The sequence below is a fragment of the Phyllobates terribilis genome, unplaced genomic scaffold (genome assembly GCF_046119375.1).
Source record: "Phyllobates terribilis strain yellow unplaced genomic scaffold, ASM4611937v1 Scaffold_263__1_contigs__length_2631358, whole genome shotgun sequence".
Taxonomy (NCBI): Eukaryota; Metazoa; Chordata; class Amphibia; order Anura; family Dendrobatidae; genus Phyllobates; species Phyllobates terribilis.
Window position 1 is genome coordinate 1,143,553 of NW_027363023.1, and position 24,848 is coordinate 1,168,400.

General features: G+C 50.4%; 1 protein-coding gene across 1 annotated transcript in view; it reads left to right on the forward strand.

Moving 5' to 3' along the window:
• Positions 1-23,905, forward strand: part of LOC141219319 (microtubule-associated serine/threonine-protein kinase 3-like) — an 86,300-nt gene extending 62,395 nt beyond the window's left edge. The window contains exon 12 of the mRNA XM_073666082.1: positions 23,814-23,905. Coding sequence (XP_073522183.1) covers positions 23,814-23,905 — 92 coding nt within the window. The remainder of the gene's footprint in view (positions 1-23,813) is intronic.
• Positions 23,906-24,848: the final 943 nt, after the last annotated feature.

Below are 24,848 nucleotides of genomic sequence, written 5' to 3' on the forward strand. Positions count from 1 at the left end.
ATAGAGGATGTGTCTCTTGTAGTGTAGTATATAGAGGATGTGTCCCATGTGGTCTAGTATATAGAGGATGTGTCCCGTGTGGTGTAGTATATAGAGGATGTGTCCCGTGTGGTGTAGTATATAGAGGATCTGTCCTGTGTGGTGTAGTATATAGAGGATGTGTCCTGTGTGGAATAGTATATAGAGGATCTATCCTGTGTGGTGTGGTATATAGAGGATCTGTCCCGTGTGGTGTAGTATATAGAGGATGTGTCTCTTGTGGTGTAGTATATAGAGGATGTGTCTCTTGTAGTGTAGTATATAGAGGATGTGTCCCATGTGGTCTAGTATATAGAGGATGTGTCCCGTGTGGTGTAGTATATAGAGGATGTGTCCCGTGTGGTGTAGTATATAGAGGATCTGTCCTGTGTGGTGTAGTACATAGAGGATCTGTCCTGTGTGGTGTAGTATATAGAGGATGTGTCCCGTGTGGTGTAGTATATAGAAGATCTGTCCCGTGTGGTGTAGTATATAGAGGATGTGTCCCATGTGGTGTAGTATATAGAGGATGTGTCTCTTGTAGTGTAGTATATAGAGGATGTGTCCCATGTGGTGTAGTATATAGAGGATGTGTCCCGTGTGGTGTAGTATATAGAGGATGTGTCCCGTGTGGTGTAGTATATAGAGGATGTGTCCCGTGTGGTGTAGTATATAGAGGATGTCCTGTGTGGTGTAGTATATAGAGGATCTGTCCTGTGTGGTGTAGTACATAGAGGATCTGTCCTGTGTGGTGTAGTATATAGAGGATGTGTCCCGTGTGGTGTAGTATATAGAGGATGTGTCTCTTGTGGTGTAGTATATAGAGGATGTGTCCCATGTGGTATAGTATATAGAGGATGTGTCCCGTGTGGTGTAGTATATAGAGGATGTGTCCCGTGTGGTGTAGTATATAGAGGATCTGTCCCGTGTGGTGTAGTATATAGAGGATGTGTCCCGTGTGGTGTAGTATATAGAGGATCTGTCCCGTGTGGTGTAGTGTATAGAGGATGTGTCCGTGTGGTGTAGTATATAGAGGATGTGTCCCGTGTGGTGTAGTATATAGAGGATGTGTCCCGTGTGGTATAGTATATAGAGGATGTGTCCCGTGTGGTGTAGTGTATAGAGGATGTGTCCCGTGTGGTGTAGTATATAGAGGATGTGTCCCGTGTGTATAGTATATAGAGTATGTGTCCCGTGTGGTGTAGTATATAGAGGATGTGTCCCGTGTGGTGTAGTATATAGAGGATGTGTCTCTTGTGGTGTAGTATATAGAGGATGTGTCTCTTGTAGTGTAGTATATAGAGGATGTGTCCCATGTGGTCTAGTATATAGAGGATGTGTCCCGTGTGGTGTAGTATATAGAGGATGTGTCCCGTGTGGTGTAGTATATAGAGGATCTGTCCTGTGTGGTGTAGTATATAGAGGATGTGTCCCGTGTGGTGTAGTATATAGAAGATCTGTCCCGTGTGGTGTAGTATATAGAGGATGTGTCCCATGTGGTCTAGTATATAGAGGATGTGTCCCGTGTGGTGTAGTATATAGAGGATGTGTCCCGTGTGGTGTAGTATATAGAGGATCTGTCCTGTGTGGTGTAGTACATAGAGGATCTGTCCTGTGTGGTGTAGTATATAGAGTATGTGTCCCGTGTGGTGTAGTATATAGAGGATGTGTCTCTTGTGGTGTAGTATATAGAGGATGTGTCCCATGTGGTATAGTATATAGAGGATGTGTCCCGCGTGGTGTAGTATATAGAGGATGTGTCCCGTGTGGTGTAGTATATAGAGGATCTGTCCCGTGTGGTGTAGTATATAGAGGATGTGTCCCGTGTGGTGTAGTATATAGAGGATCTGTCCCGTGTGGTGTAGTGTATAGAGGATGTGTCCGTGTGGTGTAGTATATAGAGGATGTGTCCCGTGTGGTGTAGTATATAGAGGATGTGTCCCGTGTGGTATAGTATATAGAGGATGTGTCCCGTGTGGTGTAGTGTATAGAGGATGTGTCCCGTGTGGTGTAGTATATAGAGGATGTGTCCCGTGTGTATAGTATATAGAGTATGTGTCCCGTGTGGTGTAGTATATAGAGGATGTGTCCCGTGTGGTGTAGTATATAGAGGATGTGTCCCGTGTGGTGTAGTATATAGAGGATGTGTCCCGTGTGGTGTAGTATATAGAGGATCTGTCCTGTGCGCTGTAGTATATAGAGGATGTGTCCCGTGTGGTGTAGTATATAGAGGATGTGTCCCGTATTGTGTAGTATGTTATGCACACGCCTGGGCTGACTGGCATGTGCGTGATTTAGTGATTCCACTGTGCCATGAACCGGAGAGTGCCTGGAGGGGCGTAACTAAGTATCAACCCAATCCGGCCAAGTTCGCACGACGGCTAACGACGCCGTGCACCAGGGAGGAACCGAGCAGAGAGACCTGGTGCTACTCCAGGCCAGATCCCAGACACGGCTGTTGACCCACACCGGGGAATACAGGAACAGGCGGGTTAGGCTTGCACACAGACAGGTGGGTATTGGCACGCACGGCTGGAGTGCAGACAGGAGGATACTGGCAGGCACGGCTGGTATGCAGACAGGAGGGTACTGACAAGTGTGGCTGGCGTGCAGACGGGGAGGTACTAGCAGGTTGGAGCACAGGCTGGATAGAATCCAGTACAGACTGGGATACAGGAACAGAACCGCAGATGCGGTAGACAATCAGAGCAGAGAGGTACCACCGGAGCGGTGGGAAAGGCGGAGCAGAGAGGTACCGCCGGAGCGGTGAGCAAGCAGAGCAGGGAGAAACCGCCGGAGCGGTGAGCAAGGCAGAGCAGGCAGGAACCGCTGGAGCGGTGAGCAAGGCAGAACAGGCAGGAACCGCCGGAGCAGTGAGCAAGGCAGAGCAGGCAGGAACCGCCGGAGCGGTGAGCAAGGCAGAGCAGGCAGGAACCGCCGGAGTGGTGAGCAAGGCAGAGCAGGCAGGAGCCGCCGGAGCGGTGAGCAAAGCAGAGCAGGCAGGAACCGCCGGAGCTGTGAGCAAGGCAGAGCAGGCAGGAACCGCCAGAGTGGTGAGCAAGGCAGAGCAGGCAGGACCCGCCGGAGCGGTGAGCAAGGCAGAGCAGGTAGGAACCGCCGGAGCGGTGAGCAAGGCAGAGCAGGCAGGAACCGCCGGAGCGGTGAGCAAGGCAGAGAAGAGGGGACAGGGCTCTGTTCACACGGAACAGACTGGAAGGGAAAGGCAGAACCAGATATACACAAGATACTTGCAATGAAGTAGAGAGTCGACTCTAAACTCACAAACGGAAGTACAGCGACAACGAGTAGGAGTTAGGTGCAGGTTCAGACTCTGCAGAAAAAGGGAAGGTACGGACATAGAGAAAAACAGGTAACAGGCTTGGAGAGTGTTCAGACAGGAACTGAGTGTTCAGACAGGAACTGACACTGCAGCGAGATACAGGAGCGAGTCTGGGTATGCGGCCCCCAGAATGGCGGACAAACAGGCTAGAAGACACAGATAACAGGTCTGGGTATGCGGCCCCCAGAAGGCGGGACGAACAGGCTAGGAGAGTGTTCAGACAGGCTTGGGAATACAGCCTCCAGGAAGGCGGACAGGCAGGAAAAACAGAACAGGACCTGGCACATCAGGCAAGAAGCCCTCTGAGGATAAGAGTTGCTCAGGCACCAGCTTCAAGGTGGAGCTGGTTTAAATATCCAGTGACAGACAGCAATAGGCTGAGGACGCATTAGGGGTGTGCCCACAGCAGCTACAAAAAACAAGAAGTAACCGGGCCGCTGCCCTAAGCAGTCAGAGCAGAGACAAACAGACAGCATGAATAGAAGCCAGGCTAGCAGACTGGACTGAAGATCAAGTTTGCAATCTTGCATAGTGAGAGATGGTACACCATGCAAGCCCGCCACCAGGTATGTTACAGTGTATATAGAGGATCTGTCCCGTGTGGTGTAGTATATAGAGGATGTGTCCCGTGTGGTGTAGTATATAGAGGATGTGTCCTGTGTTGGTGTAGTATATAGAGGATGTGTCACATGATGTGTAGTATATAGAGGATGTGTCCCTTGTGGTATAGTATATAGAGGATCTGTCAACTCTCCTGTGTGGTGTAGTATATAGAGGATCTGTCCTGTGCGCTGTAGTATATAGAGGATGTTTCCTGTGTGGTGTAGTGTACAGAGGATCTGTCGGCTCTCCTGTGTGGTGTAGTATATAGAGGATCTGTCCTGTGCGCTGTAGTATATAGATGATGTGTCCCGTGTGGTGTAGTATATAGAGGATGTGTCCCATGTTGTGTAGTATATAGAGGATCTGTCCCGTGTGGTGTAGTATATAGAGGATGTGTCCCGTGTGGTGTAGTATATAGAGGATGTGTCCCGTGTGGTGTAGTATATAGAGGATGTGTCACATGATGTGTAGTATATAGAGGATGTGTCCCTTGTGGTGTAGTATATAGAGGATCTGTCAGCTCTCCTGTGTGGTGTAGTATATAGAGGATCTGTCCTGTGCGCTGTAGTATATAGAGGATATGTCCCTTGTGGTGTAGTATATAGAGGATGTGTCACATGATGTGTAGTATACAGAGGATCTGTCCCGTGTGGTGTAGTGTATAGAGGATCTGTCGGCTCTCCTGTGTGGTGTAGTATATAGAGGATCTGTCCCGTGTGGTGCAGTGTATAGAGGATCCGTCGGCTCTCCTGTGTGGTGTAGTATATAGAGGATCTGTCCTGTGTGGTGTAGTATATAGAGGATCTGTCCCATGTGGTGTAGTATATAGAGGATCTGTGCCATGTGGTGTAGTGTATAGAGGATCTGTCGGCTCTCCTGTGTGGTGTAGTATATAGAGGATGTGTCACTTGTGGTGTAGTATACAGAGGATGTGTCCCGTGTGTGGTAGTATATAGAGGATGTGTCCCGTGTGGTGTAGTATATAGAGGATGTGTCCCGTGTGGTGTAGTGTATAGAGTATCTGTCGGCTCTCCTGTGTGGTGTAGTATATAGAGGATCTGTTCTGTGCGCTGTAATATATAGAGGATGTGTGGCGCCCTGCTGCGCAATAGTACCACAGATCCTAGAGGGGTGCTTGGACGGATTTCTCCACAAGAGGCCCTCAGAGCATACACACACCTCCACCCTACCTCAGACCACCAGAAGGAGCACGGATAGGGACATATATATACGGAGGGTGGAGTTAGGCAGTCAGAACAGAGCAGGAAGCTCCTGCAAGTACAGCCTGTGAGTCTGCTGCAGCCACAGAGCAGAACAGTCTAGTTGTGTTCTAGTGTAGGCTCAGACTCAGAAACAGGTCTGCAGCCAGTTCCTGCAGGAGTCAGTCTGCAGAGGTAGGCCAAGCTAGACTCAAGTAGCTCAGGTTAGTGAGCTTAAGGTGTACCAACGCCATAAGAGCGGTGAAGCGCAGCCTGCCAGCTGCTAGTGTGTATAGCCTAGTGAGGGCCCCGAGTAGGCTGAAGGCTAGTGGAGTGAGTAGCATTGGGGGCAGAGGAGCTGTACAAGCTCACCCCAGAAAAATATACCGGACACCGGGTCCGCATCTACAGGGACATATATTCCCCTGTAGAGACAACCGGATTCCCTGGAAGACTTCAGGTCCCAGGATCACCCAAGAGCTGATACGTACCAGAGCCAGGAGTCACAGAGGCCCCGCAAGCAGGGAGTGTGAACTCCAAGAGAAGGCCCTATCAGAAGATCAGCCGGTGCAGGACAGTGACAAAGTTAGGCCTAGCTCCAGGCAGGTCAGAAACTTACTACACAAAGGCAAGAAACAGGAGGCCCTATACCTGCTCACTGGGGAGAATCCTGATATGCACCCTTCACCCTATAGTGCTCCGGAATGTGCCTGAATTTCCACCAGTAAAAGGTACTGAAGTGAACTGTGTGTGCTTGCCAATCCTTCTTCAGACCCGGCTGGGTCCCCTCTGTCCTGCATCCCTACATTTACACTGCCCTGAGGCCCAGCTCCACCTGTGGGGAGCTATACCACCCAAGCTGCCTTAACACCGGCTTCAGCGAACTGCCGCAGTGCTGGTGATCCTCACCAGACACCACAGGTGGCGTCACAAACTTTCACATAATTATCCACCTTTTTAAATAGAGGCCCGGGGTACGGGCCCAGGAGCCGACTACCGCGACATCCCCCAAGGCCAGGCATCAAGGCCCGGGCGCCAAGTACATCCCCATCCCCTGGGCTCGTCATCTCTTTCCTGGCGTCACGAACAGGATAGCGTGCCCGTGGCTACGGAAGGAGTTGTGCCCGTTGCCACCGGGTACTTTATTCACGAACTGTATAGTGTACTGTGGCGAAGATTGCCGCCATTGTTACGTCACTGTGCGAGAAGAAGGGCGTAACCACGCGAAAACTAGGAGGCGTACCTGTGTAACCGCGCAAAGTCTCTGACACGCCCCATGCACTGACGCAGCATCAGGTCCTGGCAGGAAGCCCCAACGCACGCTCTGACATAAGACGAGAAGCGACGCAAGGTCCTATCCGAAGACCGTCACCTGCAGAGCTGCGGCCTACGGAAAAAGAAGGTAGGCCACGGTTCGCTAGGGGGGTGCCAGGATGTCGCAGGAGCAGCCCGATATCGGGGTCCGGGTCGAGAACCCCGATGATCCCACCGGGGATGACGCCGCGCGGGATCGAGCAACCGCCCCATCAACAGGGCCTGTAGCGCCTATCGTACCATTGACTTTACCGTACATGCCGGGAGCAAAGTGGCTCCCCCAGTACAACGGCAAGCCAGACACCCTGTCGGGATTCAAGCGAAAAATATGCAGCATACTGGACATGTATTCTATGATGGGCAAACAAAGAGCTGCAGTTGTTGTGGGACAATTGACTGGTGCTGCAAAGAGAGAAGTAGAGACTTGGTCGGCCACAGACCAGGAGTCAGTGTCCGTAATCTTCAAAAAGTTACAAACTTCTTTGAGGACCGCACTGAGGCAGACCTCCAGATGAGGTTCTACCACTGCTCACAGAAACCGGTGGACAGTGTTCGGGACTATGCCTGCCGTTTGCAAGGGGCCCTGTGGGCTCTGAAACAGGTCAGTCCAACCAGCATAACCGATGAAAGTAAAATGCTAAAAGAACAATTTGTCCGGGGACTGAGGTCCCAAGAGGAGAGCAGGACTGTGCGTTGGTGGTCCTTGGATCATCCAGATGCTACCTTTGACACCCTTAAGGACATGGCTATAAAGGAACTGCAACCCCTGGAAACAGCAGATACTGCTATACAACATTACCAGGGTAGGGCCACTCCAACGCCCGCAGCACCCACCTTTTCCCCCCCTGGCTGATGAAGCCAAAGTGCAGGCAGCGCCCCCTTGTGAGCTGGACAGTCTGGGCTCAGAAGTGCGCCAGCTGACTAAAAACCTGGCCACTGTGATGAGTGCCCTGCAGCTACGGACGGAGCCAGAGACAGAGGGAAGGATCCTGCTAGCCGACTGCCCTGAGGATGTCCCCTGGATGAGAGGAAGGAGGAGGACGCTGCCGCCCCGGAGGAGGACAACGCCGCCCGGGAGGAGGACAACGCCACCCCGTGGAAGGACCAACAACCAGCGCCACCCTCAACGAGAGTTTGTCTGCCACCGCTGCCAGAAGGCAGACCACACAGTGCGCAATTGCCCTTTAAAGGAGCAAACCCTGGGTCCGAGGGCCAACACCCAGGAATAGACTCAGCAGGCCCCTCAGACTGGCACAGCAGGTTCGTGGGAGGAAGACCTTTCCTGTCCATAATCCTGGACAGCATTGAGATACCTGCCCTGCTGGACACTGGATCTCAGGTAACCATAATGCCTGATGCCCTTTACAAGAGATTCTGGTCCATGGACAATCGCCAACCCCCAGATACAGATTTCTCCATTTATGCCTCTAACAACCTCCCTCTTAACCTAGTCGGGGTTAAGGATGTGGCGGTAAAGGTGGGGAGAGTGGAGCTGAAGGACCAGGGGCTCATTGTAGTAGAGACTCTCTCTGATGAGAATGGACTGTATATGGTACTAGGTACTAACATTGTTGATAACTGTTTGGAGGAAGTGGTGTTTTTACTCCAACAGCTCGCTGACGTCGCCAGACCGGGGCAGAGGAGAGCCCTCCAGAAGGAGATTCGAGCCCTGATGTACCACCAGAAAGTAAAGTTATCCGGTGGTGAGATTGGTAATGTGCGGGTAACAGACCCGATACCCATTGTGATTCCTCCAATGAGTGAAATGCTTATATGGTGTAGAGCAGCAATAGGTCTTAAAGGACAGAGTTACCAGGCAGTAGTAGAACCCCTTAGCTCAGAGCACAGACCTACACTCTTAACTGCCAGAGGGGTAGTGGATGTACGCAATGGGAGGGTGCCCGTCCGTCTTCTCAACTATGGGGAAGACGAGGTCAGATTACCACGATATACCACTGTTGCCAAGTTACATGCTGTAAATAACAACTCCATCCACACGGTGGAGTCCTTAACCTCCCCAGACCAAGTGGAGGATAATGACCCGGCAACCCAGGTGGAGGACTGGTGTCAACAGATCCATGTTGGGACAGACACCACTCCAGCTCACCAGAAACAGGGGGTACACCGGGTGGTTCAGGATTACGCGCAGGTATTCAGCAAGCATCCACTTGACTTTGGAAGGATTAAGGGGGTACAACATCACATCCCCACAGGCAACCATCCCCCCATCAAAGAACGGTACAAGCCTATACCACCAGCACACTACCAGAAAGCCAAGGAGATGTTGCACGACATGAAAAAGGCAGGGTAGTAAGGGATAGTTGTAGTCCCTGGGCAGCTCCCCTAGTTTTAGTCAGGAAGAAGTATGGAAGCATGAGGATGTGTGTAGATTACAGAAAAGTAAATCGCATTACACATAAAGATGCATACCCTTTACCACGAATAGAGGAATCCCTGGCTGCCTTAAAGTCTGCAAATCAAATTACTTTTCCACACTTGACCTCACTAGTGGGTACTGGCTGTGGCTGTGGCTGTAGCTGTGGCTGAGGAGGATCGGGAGAAGATGGCCTTCACCACCCCGATGGAACTCTGCGAGTTCAACAGTATGCCTTTTGGACTCTGCAATGCCCCTGGAACGTTTCAGAGATTGATGGAGTGCTGCTTGGGACACCGCAACTTCGAGACTGTGTTACTATACCTGGATGACGTGATTGTGTACTCCAAGACGTATGAGGACCACTTGAAGCACCTGGCAGAGGTATTTCAGTCACTGTCCCAGTATGGGATGAAGGTGAAGCCCTCAAAGTGCCACCTGCTCAAGAGAAAGGTACAGTACCTGGGGCACATTGTCAGTCCAGAGGGAGTGGCACCAGACCCGGAGAAGGTCACTGCCATCCAGAAATGGCCGGAGCCGAAGAACCTCAAGGAGGTACGTCAGTTCCTGGGACTAGTAGGATACTACCGGAGGTTTGTAATAGATTACACCAAGAAAGCAGCGCCTCTGCAAGACCTCCTGGTAGGACAGTCCCCCCAAAGGCAGAAATCCCCCATTCCACTGGGGTGAGGAGCAAGCCGAATCATTTCAAGAGATGAAGGAGATACTGACAGGCGACGAGATCCTAGCCTACCCTGACTACAGCCAACCGTTCCTGCTGTATACTGATGCCAGCAATGAAGGATTAGGAGCTGTCCTAAGTCAGAAGCAGAATGGCCTAGAGAAAGTGATAGCCTATGCAAGCAGGAAGCTCCGCCCGACTGAGAGGAACCCAGAGAACTATAGCAGCTTCAAGTTAGAGTTCCTGGCCTTGGTCTGGGCCATCACTGAAAGGTTCAAGCACTACTTAGCCTCCAGCAAGTTCACTGCCTACACTGACAATAACCCCCTGACTCATCTTGAAACAGCCAAGCAAGGAGCCATGGAACAGCGATGGATGGCTCGGCTGTCCAATTACCAATTCACAATTAAATACCGGGCGGGTAGCAAGAAAGCCAACGCCAATGCCCTGTCCAGGATGCCTCACCAGTCAGACACAGAAGAAGAAATGGATGACCTGGAGGAGATTGAGCTACCTGCCTTTCACCGGAATGGGATGATCCACGAGTAACGAGCCTTCAGGAGGCAGCGTGGTAAGACGTTAAACCCTTTGCCTCACCACAGCTGGAAGGAGACCCAGGACAGCGACCCGGTTGTCAGCCGTATCAAGGAGCTGATAACCCAAGAAGGTTCCTCCCTGGAGAAGGATGCGTCTCTCCAAGCAAAACAGCTGTGGAATGAGAGAAGCCGGCTGTTCATCTATTGAGAGAAGCTGTGCCGGAGGTACGTCAATCCCAAGACCCACAAGATGGTATGGCAGATAGTGGTCCCCAAGATGGACATCCAGATGGTGTTGGAGGTCTACCACGATCAGACGGGGCACTTTGGCTGGAAAAAGCTAGAAACCCTGCTAAAGTGTCGATTCTACTGGGTGGGAATGCGCAGCTCCATTGAGAAGTGGTGCAGAGACTGTGGACCCTGTAGCCTCAGAAGAAAAGACTACAGCAGCCAGAAGGCGCCCCTGCAACCCATCAAGATGACTTGACCCCTGGAGATCGTGGCCCTGGACCATGTCAAGCTGTCACCCAGTAGGTCAGGGTACTCCTATGCCCTGACCATAGTGGATCACTACTCCAGGTTCCTGGTGGTTGCCCCTGTCAAAGACCTGACAGCAGAAACAGCAGCAAAAACGTTCCAAGCATATTTCTGCAGACCCCATGGATACCCTGAGCAGGTGCTGACAGACCAAGGCCCAGCCTTCGAGGCCGAGTTGTTCAAAGAGTTCTGCCATTTGTATGGGTGTAAGAAGATAAGAACTAGACCGTACCACCCCGAAACCAATGGTCTCTGTTAAAAGATGAACAACATTGTCATCGACCTGCTGAAGACCTTACCACTTGAGGAGAGAAATCAGTGGCCAGACCTACTACCTGACCTGGTAGATCTGTACAATCACATACCTATGAGTTCCACCAATTGCACTCCAGCATATCTCATGCGAGCAAGACCAGGAAAGTTGCCCATGGACCTGGAGCTTGGTGTTGTAGAACCAGAAGCAGATATGTCCACTGAGGACTGGGACACATCCAGACAGGAGCAGTACAGAAGAGTACAAGCCTGTGTCGAAGACAGTCTCGCTAGGGTGAGGGACAAGCAGGAAGCCCACTATAATAAGAGTGCGCCAGCAGAACCCTTCACACCAGAAGTGGTATTGAAAAGGAAAAGGAGAAACCACAAACTTGATGACCAGTGGGAGAGAGAACCCTACACTGTGTTGAATTCAAGGTTTGATAACAGGAAGACGTGTTTGATTAGCAAAGATGAAGGAAGAACAACTGCAATGGTATCTAGAGACCACCTGAAGTTGTGTCCAGAACTGCTAAAGCCCCAAGAAGTGCCTCTCATCACCCCGGAGGAACCTGAAGAAGCAGTAATCCATACTGATTTAGGAGATTTCTTGGCAGATTGGCCTCAAATAGGAGGAGCAGTCATAATCCCAGTACTCCACTTCTTTCGACAGCCAGAAGACCCTACCACAGCAAGATGAATCTGTAAGTGCTGCAGAAGAGCCTAGTGCTGCAGAAGAGCCAGCTCAAGAACAATTCCCGGATGAAGCATCTGACGCGCCCCCGGGCCATATTCTTTAGGGGGAATACCCGGAGCCGGATCAGATGGGAGTTGTAGTCGCCGAGTGGCTGTGACCCGGTCCGTGCCCAGGGTGTCAAGCTCAGTTGTATGTGGCAGTCCTACAGATGTTATTAAGTTCTTTATTGTCGACTACGCCACCCGTTGTATTGCGGTCACAATGGCCGCCGCTGCAGCAGGGTCCGCTGAGGCTGATGGTGTTGGTGCAGCTTTTGGTAGTATAACCCCCAACGGGTGGGGTATAGCCTCAGGGGGTCAGGTGCAGAGGATGGGGGTTGTGGTGGTGCAGCGTAGATGGTAATTAAAGACAGAGTCGGGTTGTGCAGTTTAGGGTATTTACTCACTGCTGATGTTCCGGTCACTCCAGCTTCAAGTGACCACCCGAGCCGTGCTGCGTCCACCAGGTCCTGGATTCAGCCAACCCCCAAACAAGTCCGGAGCGTGACCCTGAGCTCTCCTTCTGTCCTTTCCTCTGGCCGTCTCCACCAGGGATCCACCTAGGTCCAGCTCCCTCGGGCCTTCTATTGGGAGACCCTTGGCCTTGGGTTCCCTGACCCTCCACGTGGTTTGCCTTCGGGGTGGATGTGGTGGGTGGCCGTGGCAGACGCTGCCCACGGCCTCCGGTCTCTGGCTAGGGTGTGCTTTTGCCCCCACCAGTTTGGGATCCGGTACCCTGTTGCCGACTCTTCACCCGGGGATTGAATTTGGGTTCTCAGAGTCCTTTCTTTTTCCCCTCTGGGTCTTTCCTTCTCTGCTCCACTCTCTCTCTGCAGGCTCATCTGGACCTCTGCTTCTTACTCTGACAGACTGACCCTGATCTAAGATGGTGCCCACCTTATATACTCCCTCTATGTGTGAGCTCAGGTGACCAGCACCCAATGAGCTCCTAACTTTACCCAGGCTGCTCCCCCTATCTGCCCCTACACTACTTGGGATGTTCCACCCCCCTCCCACTCCAGCCAGGGACAGACACGGTCGTACCTGCACATTTCTAAGTGGGAGTACCGTCGGCCTGCCCCTCGGAAATGGGATGTGTGTAGTGCATGCAGCCTACCGAGCTCAGGTCCACACTCCATCCTTACCCGGGAGTGGAATATCACACCTCTGGGTTGAGGTGCAATACCCCTGTAGCAGCCGAATCCTCAGGGTGCTACATTCCCCCCTGGTAAATCACAGCACGTCCTCGGGCTGTAAGAACAAAACACCACAAAACATACAAATTTTTTTCATATAAACAACATAATAAAAACATATAAAATATCATATATATATCAGAAAACTTTTCATATAAATAACATTCTCGTCGCCTCTGGCTCCTCCTCCGGTCACTGTGCAACGTGTGACCGGGTAAAGTGCGACAGTCTTTGGAACTCGTGGCTTTCCTGCAAAACCAGTAGGGAGCGCTTTAGGACGCGCAACTATATACAGGGGTAGTTGGCCGCTCTCAGTCCTCGGTCAGGTATAAGGGAGGAATGACCGCTCTCAGTCCTCGGTCAGTGGGATTTAAGGGATAAACGGGTAAACAGTTCACACATGCTGGTCCCAACGGGGACTATATTATCAGCAACAGTTTCTTTGGTACCCCGACGGGTAACTATATACATTTTCTACTCTGCCGTACTCAACGACGACGTCCTCCTGCTCTTTCTTTGTGGTTACCTTTAGCTTCAGACCCGTCCGGGTCCTCTTGTTCTTCCTCCTCACACCTCAGCTCTGCCTCTGTCAGGCGATGCACATGGAGGGCGTAGGGTCCTTTGGCACACTTGTGCCGGGTAAAGGTGACCTCGTCCCCGATATAAAGGTCACGACCTCTGTGCCCCTCCGGTAGGTGGGACTCAACGTCTCTCCTGGTCACGAAGACGTCGCCTGGGGTGCGGTGGTCTCGGATGAAGCCCCACCCATGCTGCAGATTGAACTTGATCACAGTCCCGATGGTGCGGGGACTATGCGCTGCACGGGGGTCTCTCCTGGCCCGGCTCTTCTGCTCCGTGCTCTTTATTTGAGCTTGCTGTTCCCGGACCCGCCTTTCTCTCCGCTCCCTCTCGAAGACCTCGAGTTGTTGGCGGCAGCACTCAGCACGCTCCGCTGCAGCTGCCCGAGTCTCCTGAGTGAACCCCATGAGATCTTCTCCGGTGGGGTCCCACTCAAATTGGGCCTCCTCTAGCGGGGGCGAGATCCTCTTTACGGGCTTTGGAGCCGGGATCAGGAGCGCACACATGGCCCCAGCCTTCCTCTGCCGTTCCAGTTCATGATATTCCTGGGGCCAGATGAAAGGCTGCCCATCCGGGCACGTGTGTTGGGTAAACAGGTCCTCTCCCAGATGCGGCACTCTTGGTCTTATGGGCGCGGTGGTGTTAGCGCCCGGGTTGCCAGGGCCTTGCGGCCAGGCCTGGGGTATCTGGAAAGTGAAGGGCACCGTTAGGACGGCGGCGCCCTGGGCTACTTGGCCCTGTGACCAGGCCGGGGGCTCCGCGGAGGTAGGGGGCGCTGTTGGTGATGCGGCGCCCGGGTGTACTAGGCCTTGCGACCAGGCTTGTGTTACTTCCTGCTTGGCCACGCTCGGGGTCATTGCGCATGGCGTCACAGGGGTCGCGGCGGCGGCTTCCGGTTGAGGCCTAGTCTGCAGCAGTGGCGTGGCGGTTACGGGCACAGCAGGATAGACTTCGGGCTCTGCGACGGGGAGCTGGGGCAGGTACGCGGTTTCCCGGTTTGGGGTATAGACGTCCCCTTTACCTGCCTCCACTCGTTCGGCTCCCTTCTCGGCGCCGTCTCCGGCCTTCAGTCCTCCCGCGCCATCCTCAGAGGCGGTCTGTCTCCTCGTCTTGGGTGGCGTGCTCCGCTGACGGGTCTCGGTCTGCTGGGCCATCTCACGGCTCCACTCCGCCAACGTCTCTCGCTGCACCCGGGCCATCCTCCTTGCGAGGCCCTCCAGCGCGGTCTGCGCACACTCCCGGTCTCGGGGAAGCTGTGCGAGGACCTCCACTAGGCCTAGTGGGGTCGTTGCTTCCAGCAGGCTCCTGACCAACGGGTCGGTGCTGCTCTGCTCTCCTTCCACTGTTTCCAGCAGGCTCCTGGCCAGCGGGCCGGTGCTGCTCTGCTCTCTCTCCTCTGTTTCTAGCAGGCTCCTGACCAACGGGCCGGTGCTGCTCTGCTTTCTCGCCATCTCCGGGTAAGCTCCTCCGATACTCTTCTCCAGGCTTCTTGCCTCCGGGTGCGCTCGCTCTAGACTGCTCCATGCGACACCCATCTTTGCTCTTTTCTTTCGTCTCCTCCCACTTCGAGGGCGGTCCCGGGGCAACTTGGTGATTGTCAGCTCCAGGGGCTGTTCTTTCACGCTGACCGACACCTCTAGCATCACAGTCTCTGTTGGTGGGGGCGGTTTCCACTTTTGGCGCCATTTTCGGTCCTGGCCCACGATGGGAGGCGGCCTCTTACCATCTTCTGGCACGCCCATAATGGCGTCCGCACTGCCAAGGCGGGAAATCCTTGGAAATGGCGGGAACCGCTTCCCAGTGGCGGGAAACTCCGCAGATGGCGGGAAAAAGCTGTTAATGGCGGACAACCGGCGGGAATCGACTGGTGATGGGGTCCGATGGCGGGGACCCTCCGGAACCGGCAGGAGACTTCTTTCTGAGGTAAACTTGCACTTTTCTTCAGGCACGCAGTACCCGGGTGTTGCGGGCACGTAATCCTGCCGACTACGCCAAAGTTGACGCGCCCCCTGGGCCATATTCTTTAGGGGGAATACCCGGAGCCGGATCAGATGGGAGTTGTAGTCGCCGAGTGGCTGTGACCCGGTCCGTGCCCAGGGTGTCAAGCTCAGTTGTATGTGGCAGTCCTACAGATGTTATTAAGTTCTTTATTGTCGACTACGCCACCCGTTGTATTGCGGTCACAATGGCCGCCGCTGCAGCAGGGTCCGCTGAGGCTGATGGTGTTGGTGCAGCTTTTGGTAGTATAACCCCCAACGGGAGGGGTATAGCCTCAGGGGGTCAGGTGCAGAGGATGGGGGTTGTGGTGGTGCAGCGTAGATGGTAATTAAAGACAGAGTCGGGTTGTGCAGTTTAGGGTATTTACTCACTGCTGATGTTCCGGTCACTCCAGCTTCAAGTGACCACCCGAGCCGTGCTGCGTCCACCAGGTCCTGGATTCAGCCAACCCCCAAACAAGTCCGGAGCGTGACCCTGAGCTCTCCTTCTGTCCTTTCCTCTGGCCGTCTCCACCAGGGATCCACCTAGGTCCAGCTCCCTCGGGCCTTCTATTGGGAGACCCTTGGCCTTGGGTTCCCTGACCCTCCACGTGGTTTGCCTTCGGGGTGGATGTGGTGGGTGGCCGTGGCAGACGCTGCCCACGGCCTCCGGTCTCTGGCTAGGGTGTGCTTTTGCCCCCACCAGTTTGGGATCCGGTACCCTGTTGCAGACTCTTCACCCGGGGATTGAATTTGGGTTCTCAGAGTCCTTTCTTTTTCCCCTCTGGGTCTTTCCTTCTCTGCTCCACTCTCTCTCTGCAGGCTCATCTGGACCTCTGCTTCTTACTCTGACAGACTGACCCTGATCTAAGATGGTGCCCACCTTATATACTCCCTCTATGTGTGAGCTCAGGTGACCAGCACCCAATGAGCTCCTAACTTTACCCAGGCTGCTCCCCCTATCTGCCCCTACACTACTTGGGATGTTCCACCCCCCTCCCACTCCAGCCAGGGACAGACACGGTCGTACCTGCACATTTCTAAGTGGGAGTACCGTCGGCCTGCCCCTCGGAAATGGGATGTGTGTAGTGCATGCAGCCTACCGAGCTCAGGTCCACACTCCATCCTTACCCGGGAGTGGAATATCACACCTCTGGGTTGAGGTGCAATACCCCTGTAGCAGCCGAATCCTCAGGGTGCTACACATCCCCGGCAGGAGCAGAGCAAGAAGGCCCAGCCAATGGTGAACTTGCCAGGCCCAAAGGGAGGTTAAGGCAGTTTTTCAATACCATCACTAGTAGAACAAATCGGGTAACTGACAACACAGATACCACACATTCTATGAAGAATCCTTTATCGTGATTAGTAATTCTTCTATATAAAGTAAATGACATGTGGGAGTATGGTGATGATTACCGCACCCATCCTTCTAAAATAATTCCAGTGCAGCATGTAGTCTGACCTGGGTATCAGGGGTGTATTAAGGATAGCCAGGGCCCCGCGTGGCCCCCCCACGTGACGGGTCAGAGGTCACCATATACCTGAAACATTATTATTGAAAAAAATAGCTGCCGAGTGAAACTAACCTAAAAAACATCCATTAATCTAAAATTTACCTTCAGTTAAAAAAAATACTTTACCCATAGTATTGAACAGACCAACTTTAATATGTAATCAAGTCTCTTGCCAATTTTCACAAGGTTTTCATATCAATAGTGCAACAAACACAGAATACAGTAGAAAACATTAACAATATAACACTTCCATTACAACAGAAACATCAGTCACTATATCTAAAAGTGTCAAATGCATAACAATAAATAAATATATATTTTTCAAAAGCTGTCAGAACCATAAACTGTAGAAGCAAAGTATCCTCTCACTAAGCCTAAGCTCCAGCATACCAGATAGTTTTGGGGTATGTTACTTGCTACATTTAATAGGTTAATTTGAACTTTAACCAAGGGATGTTAGTAAAGATTTGTCTCTGGAAGTGTCACCCATTTCCCCTGTATGAGGTTGACCAACCAAACTGGAGGCATGAAGGAAAAAAAAAGAAAAACCAACAGATTAAGGGAAGACCTCACCTTTTCTGAGTAATATAAGACTCATGTTTAAAGCAATACTGCAGTTTTTTTGTATTACGACACTGGAGTAGAGCCACTAATCTAAGTTCCCTGCCCCTAGTCTCATCCTTACCAACCGGCATCTTCATCTGTATTCCGTGAGGCTCCTGACGTTCTCCAGCAGTTTGTGACCTGCCGGCTTGCTCCAGTGTTTGCCGGCCTATCAGGAAGTCATAACTCAATTTAAGCCCATGAGATCCAGAGCAAGGCCAGCAACAGGCCCCCACACTTACACTGAGAGCTTCTGACCATTACTTCAGGTCAGTCCAAAGTTGCAGTCAAAACATGGCTGTGGGACTGAAGCGGCGCTGGGAAGAGCTGAAGACAGTGGCTAGTAAGTATAATAATAGGGTTAAGGAACCACCAGTTTAGTTGCACCACTCCAGCGCTGAAATAAAAGAAAACAAACCCTGGAGTGGGGCTTTAACCAGGTGACAAAACTGTCACTATCAGTGATTACTGTGCAGGCGGAGGAGAGCAGAGGTGTGTGATTCCATATACTGCTCTGCATCTATCTCAGGCTGTGTGGAATAAAGCCCTGGTACCTGAGGTAGATGCTGAGCGCTGTATGTGACACGTGCTGATCGGACACTGCAGCTCTCATCTCAGTAGTGTCCTGCTGCTGTGAGACAAGAACTGTAATGTGCCATCAGCACTTGTAACAAACAGCGCTCAACATTTAGCCCAGGTGCCTGAAAGTTATTCCCCAAAGCCTGGGATGGATGCAGAGCAGTATATAGAATCATACACCACTGCACAGCAATCAATAGAAGGCAGATTTTTTTTTTAACTAGTTAGACATGAGTATTATATACAGAGAAAGCCAGCTCTCATATCCTCTGCGATTGTGCGCTTTATCCTCTGCCTGACACCTCCTGCACATTATTGGGTAACATCATACAGGGAAAAAAGTAAATGCCCCCTTAGTTGAAGGGGAAATTGGCATAAAGTTTTCAAGTAATTGTAAAAACTAAAAATGGCTGCTGTGTCAGTCTGTGTGTTTTGTGAGTAACTTACAGTTTGGCTGGTACTTTGAAGAGGAAACACACGATGGTATGTGCTGTGCTTGAATTTTCAATACCTAAAAGAAATGAGGCAAAAAATAATTTTTCTTAACATCTGTTTACACATATACATAGTAACAGTCATCCTTCAACCTTAAAAAATAAGTCCATCTAGTTCAAGCCATAGCCTAACATGCTGATCCAGAGGAAGGCAAAAAAAAACCATGTGGCAAACACTAAGCTCCACATTGGGGAAAAAAATTCCTTCCTGACTCCATACGACAATCAGACTAGTTCCCTGGATCAACGCCCTATCAAGGAATCTAGTATACAGTGCTGTGCAAATTAATTGGGACAAAGCCAAAAAAACCCATATTTTTGAATATTTAATAATAAAATGTTATAATGCACTGTTACATACAAATTATAGTAAGAAATATGTCCTCCTTTAGCAGATATGAGATTTTCAATGCGTTTTGGCATTGATTCTACCAAGTTTTTGCATAAATTCTTCCATTCTTCATCATGGAACCACACTTGTATGGCACTGTTTATCATGCGTTCTTTGGTTGTACAGTCCATTTTGCCAAGACGTCTCTTCACAATGCTCCACAAATTTTCTATAAGATTTAAGTCTGGTGAATTGCCAGGCCAGTCCAGCACTTTTACTTTATTTTCTTCCAGGAATTTCTTCACACACTTGGAATTGTGGCATGGAGAAAAAGTACACTAAACCACTCCTCACAGAAACAAGCTCTCAACTGAAGCTGAGGGGGCAGCTAGCTGTTATTTTCTGACTAAAACCAGTCAAACCACATTTTGTTACTCACGGTTGTACACTCACACCTGTTCAAAAAAGTTAAAACTGGTTTGAATCACTGACTGGTAACCAACTTACGATTTTACTTAAAAAATGCTTTGTCCCAATTAATTTGCACAGCACTGTATATAATCTGTAATATTATACTTATTAAGAAAGGCATCCATGCCCTTCTTAAATGTTAGTAGTGAATCCCTCATTACAACATCATGCGGCAGAGAGTTCCATAGTCTCACTGCTCTTACAGTAAAGAATCCACGTCTGTGATTATCATTAAACCTTCTTTCCTCCAGATGTAGAAGATGCCCCCTTGTCCCCGTCTCAGGCCTCAGAGTAAAAAGATCAGTAGAAAGGTCTTTGTACTGTCCCCTCATATACTTGTACATAGTAATAAGATCACCCCTAAGCCTTCGTTTTTCCAAACTAAATAACCCCGAGTGAAATTGATAAGAAAGTGTGTGTCATATGCGAGTGTACTTGAGAAACACTTACTAGAAAGTCACTGGATCTCTGTTTTGTCTTTCTCCAAGAGCTTCTTGGTCCTGACACATGTTCCATTGATCAAAGCATGAGAGAAGTTCCTGCAGACAAACCCTGAAAAACATAATGCGAGTCACTTCTGACCAGATTGTCATCTACTTTTCTCAGAACGTCTACTTCTACTTCTCTTAACGTGAGAAAATGGCTGTGGATTTTTAACATTTCTTTTACTTTGTTAGTCCCCTTAGGCAACTTGAAACTGAACGTTAGATCACTTGTCTATATTCAAAAGTACTTTTGCATTGCTACATATAAAATCACTATTGCCTGTGAAGCCCAACCACAGAATGACAGTGGCATGTGAAGAGAACCTAGTATGTCCATATCCTCAAACGCTATTGACGCACCCCCTGGGCAGCGGGGTACTCGCCAACCGGGCCTTGATGGATTTGGGGGATGTCACAGTGGCTGGCCCATTCCGTGACCCAGGGTGGTCAGTCCAAAAATAAAAGGGGGGATAAAAATGTAAACCAAAAAGGGGAAGTAGGGTAGGTTTGTAAATGTTCGTGACGCCACCCGTGGTACCCGGTAATGACTACTGGCGCTGTGACAGTCCTCTGAGGCCGGTGTTCCGGGCAGCTTAGTTGGTGCTACTCTCCACGGGTAGAGTAGGCCTCAGGGCAGTGTAGATGTGATGTAGAGTGGTGGCGGGTGCTGTGCCGCTGTAGAAAGAACAGGCAGAGATAGCGGTTGAAGTCATCCGAGTCTTTACTCACTTTTTATCAGCTCAGAGCTTCTCTCTGCTGTCACACGGCGAGCTGCGGCCGCCAGGGTGGGGCTCAGCACTTTCCAGGTAGTTCAGGAGCACCTGCCAGGACCCCGCTCTAGTGTGTTCCTCTCTTGCTCAACTTCTCCCGCCGTGTGTTCCCCACTGAGTCCCGTACGGGTGCTGCAATCTCTCTATGGGCAACGTGTAGTTCCCGGACCGACTGGGCGCCCTTTTTGGTGACTTGTGGTGAGGCTGAGGCGTAAGGCTGGGTCCCTCTGGGTAAATTCAGATTAGGGCATACAGGTGGCGACTCCGCTCCATCCATATCCCCCTGGGATCCACATAAGCCTCCGGATTCTTCCGACAGAGACGTGAAGTACAAAGTCAGATTGGGGACCGGTTACCCCTCTTGCGGCCGGGTCCCTCTGGCTAGGCCAGAATAAGGTATGCAGGTGGTGGCTCCGCTCTGTCCATATCCCCTGGGATCCTTTCGCCTGTGAATCTTGACTCCTCTGCTCCCCTCCTGGGCCTCCTACTCTCAGGACCCTGACCGAGACAGAGCCTACAGCAACTCTGCCCTGCTCCTCGTCTCGAGGCCTGAGACCGAGGACTGTGGACCCTCAGCTGGCTGCAGCGTTGTGCTGTCTACCGACCAACGACCCACAACCAAAGACAATGATACCAAGATGGCCTCCATATATATATGATCCAGCTAAGTGCTCAAAATAAATGCTTCCTCCACCCTCACTCACTACATGGTTCCCCCCAACTCCTCCATTCCGGCCCGGGGCGGCACTATGGTGCATATAGGCCCCCTTCAGAACTGGAGTGGTGTAGTGTTGAGTGTGTGTTTGGGGTCCTGTATGGTACTCCATCCTTACCTGGAAGAGGAGATATCACACCCTTAAGTGGGGTGCAATAACTCTGTGGCGACTGAGCCCGCAGGGGCGCCACATTATTGACCTGCAGTGCAGGTTAATAGTATAGAAAAGTGCCCAACCGCTGTACTGAACGTGCAGCTCATGGGAAAAAAATGGAATTTAAATCATTCCAAGAACCTTTACTGGCCTTCAGTCATACAGGTGTGTACAAAGCATCTACAATTGCAGCCCATAGCACTGCGAGTGGCTCCTGCAAGCACGTGTGACGCTCATAGCCCTCCCTGGGAAGATGGGGGGGTACTCGGAGCCGGGTCAGATGTTGGGGAATGTAGCCGTGGCCTGGACCCGTTCCGTGCCCAGGGCCGTCACATTAAAAGATTTAATGGGCTTTCAGGGTTGGTGTTAATCGAGTGGTTGTATTGACTACACCACCTGTGGTGCCTGGTGATTCTCCACCAGCTCTGCATTCAGTCCTCTGAAGCGGGATGTAGCGGCAGCAGAAGATGGTACTACTCTCCACAGGCGGAGCAGGGCCTCAGGGCAGAGAGGACAAGAGGATGGGAGCTGTTGTGGAAGATGTTGTGCGGTGTAGTGCGGTGCCGCGTTGCAATAAGAAACCGGAGGCCATAGGGGTAGTCTTCCAAGCTTTACTCACGGTAGAATGCTCAGCTGCAAGGCTTCTCCCTGCTCCTCACGGCACGCTGCGGCCACCAGGACCGGGGGTCCGACAACCTCCGGGTAGTTCAGGTGCTTTGGTCAGGACCCCGCACCAGAGTGTTCCTAGACTTTCCCACTAGGTCCTCTCCTGTCCGTTTGTGGTGCGTGTACTAAGGCCGGGTCTCCCTCTGGACTATGCACAGAACAAGGGTACGGGTGGCGACTCCGCTCCGTTACCCGGTGGGATCCACTGAGCCTCCGGGCTTCTCTGACTAAGACTTGTAATGACAGAGTCAGATATCGGGGACCGGTACCCCTTTTGCAGCAGGAATCCCTCAGACTAGGCCAGAATAGTGAGGACAGGTGGCGTATACCGCTCTGTCTTCATCCCCCTGGGATCCTTTTGCCTGCGGAGCTATACTCCTCCGCTCCCCTCCAGACCTTCTTAAGTAAGGACCTTGACCGGGTAGAGACAGCCGTTAACTCTTGCCCGTTCCTCGACTCAAGGCCAGAGTTCGAGGACCGTGTCCCCATCAACTGCAGGTTCACACAGAAAGCCACGTTCAGCGATGAAGATCACAATCAAAGACCTTGAACTTAAGATGGCTGGCTATTAAATATGAATTTAGTACGTGTAACCTCTAAGTGTATCCTCCACCCTCACCCACTACTAGGTTCCCCCTTACTTTGGTTCCCCCATCTCCACTTATCCCGGCTGGGGCAGCACCCTGGTGCCTTAAAGCCCCCCTACAGGTGGGAGAGATGTAGTGTTGAATGCAGAGGTGGGGTCCTGACAGCTGCACCATCTTTACCTCGAAGGAGAGATACCACACCTCATTAAAGAGATGCAGTACCCCTTTGGCGACCGAACCCTCAGGGGCGCCACACACGCCCTGGCACTTTGACTGATAGCTGACTCTACAGTGATGCACTGCATCGCGAGAGGTCAAATTGCTAGGGTGTGCTTACAGCAGCCACTCGCATGTATGACTGAAAACCGGCAGTTCTTGTGATGAAGTCTATTTCTCTCTTCTCATCTCTCAAACAATCCTGCTATTACATATAGACGCTCAAAAAAATTAAAATATCTTCTGGTAAACAGCCACCTTGGGGGGCCAGCAGCTAAGGGTTTATTTGGATCCAAGGGCCCAAGCTGGGGCTGCCACCCATGTGGCTCTTGCGTGGCGTGCCTCAATATAGAGTCTACGAAAATCTTTACAAATTCAAATGGTACGAAGCAATATAAGATTACTCATACCATCACATGTACCACAGTTGGGGTGATCTACAGTGCAAAATGCCCTTGCAACAGAATATATGTAGGCCTTACATCAAGAGAACTCCGAAGAAGAACTAGAGAACGCGTCTTGGATATCAAGGCAGCAAAAGAAATTTACAATGTGGATGAGCTCAAGACATTACCGCGTCACTTTATGAAGTTTCATAACAGTGACCCTTCTGGTCTCCAGTTGAGTGGTTTTGATAGGGTCTACCCAGGCACTAGAGGAGGTAACTGGAAAAAAATCCTGGCACAGAAGGAGGCAAGGGGGATCACTGTGTTGAACACCTTAACCCTCCATGGTCTCAATGAGACAAATAGTTTTGTTTCATTTCTTTAATATTGTTGGGTGGTTCCTAGTGGAGTGCATTGTATTATGGTCATTTTACTTTTAATCTTATTTTAATTGTTTTTATTCGTTTATACTTACGTTTTCTTCTTTCCTTCTCTTCTTAGTTCTTTCGCCTGACGTTTGCTATTTTTCAGAGTTGGTCATCTTCTTGAGCGTCATCATCACCAGTGCATTTGAACCTCTTTTTATATTTTAAAGAATTTAAATATCTTCTAGTAATATATGTATAATGTCATGCATTTATGTGCCCCATGCCTTTTTGTTATATAAATATATTTTTCATCTCATCATATTTTTCACTATATATTCACTAGCACAATTGCACTGTATGGGTCATATTATATGATAGGTGTCACACTATCCATCATATATCATAGATATATAATTTTTTCATATGATATATATTCTCCTATAACATTTTCACGTTATTATCTCATATACGTCCCTGGTATCCTGTTATTAATTTCCAGGGCAGGTCCTTGTTAGCTAGTGGACTGAAAAAAAGGTAATTAGCTCATATCACCTGAAACTCACAGGAATCCCAGGCTCACGGATTAGTGTCCAGCATAAACTTGTAAAGATATATAGAAAAAGTAAAATCCGGTGCCACAAGCGATAAATCCTTTATTCCAAAAATTAAAAATCACATGTCCCTAGGAGGGGAACAACTGGACGCGTTTCGAGGACACAGCCCCTTAATCGTCAGTATACAAATGAATTAAAAAACAACACATTTATAATAAAAACTGTGACCACCCCTAAGCATGTGTGATAGATTAGTATACACATTAGGATATTAACTCCTACTTAGACAAGATTTGCGTGCAACAAATTCTCATAGAATATACAGACAGACTTAGGGGGAAAAAAAAACAAAAAAAAAACTTTTTTGTAAATAATTTGCCATATAGATGCACAGAACAGAATATGCATATAATATTATAAATGCAAGTATATATATATATAATTCAATAAAAAAACATTAAATCTGATCTATAATTCATACCTTGCGGTATCCGTGCATTTCATTTCAATATCCACAATTTTTCTTTGTTATGGAGCATTTTTTCCCAATTACCGCCACGATGGGGACGTGGTACTCTCTCTATGCCTGTAATATTTAATGTACTTATATTGCC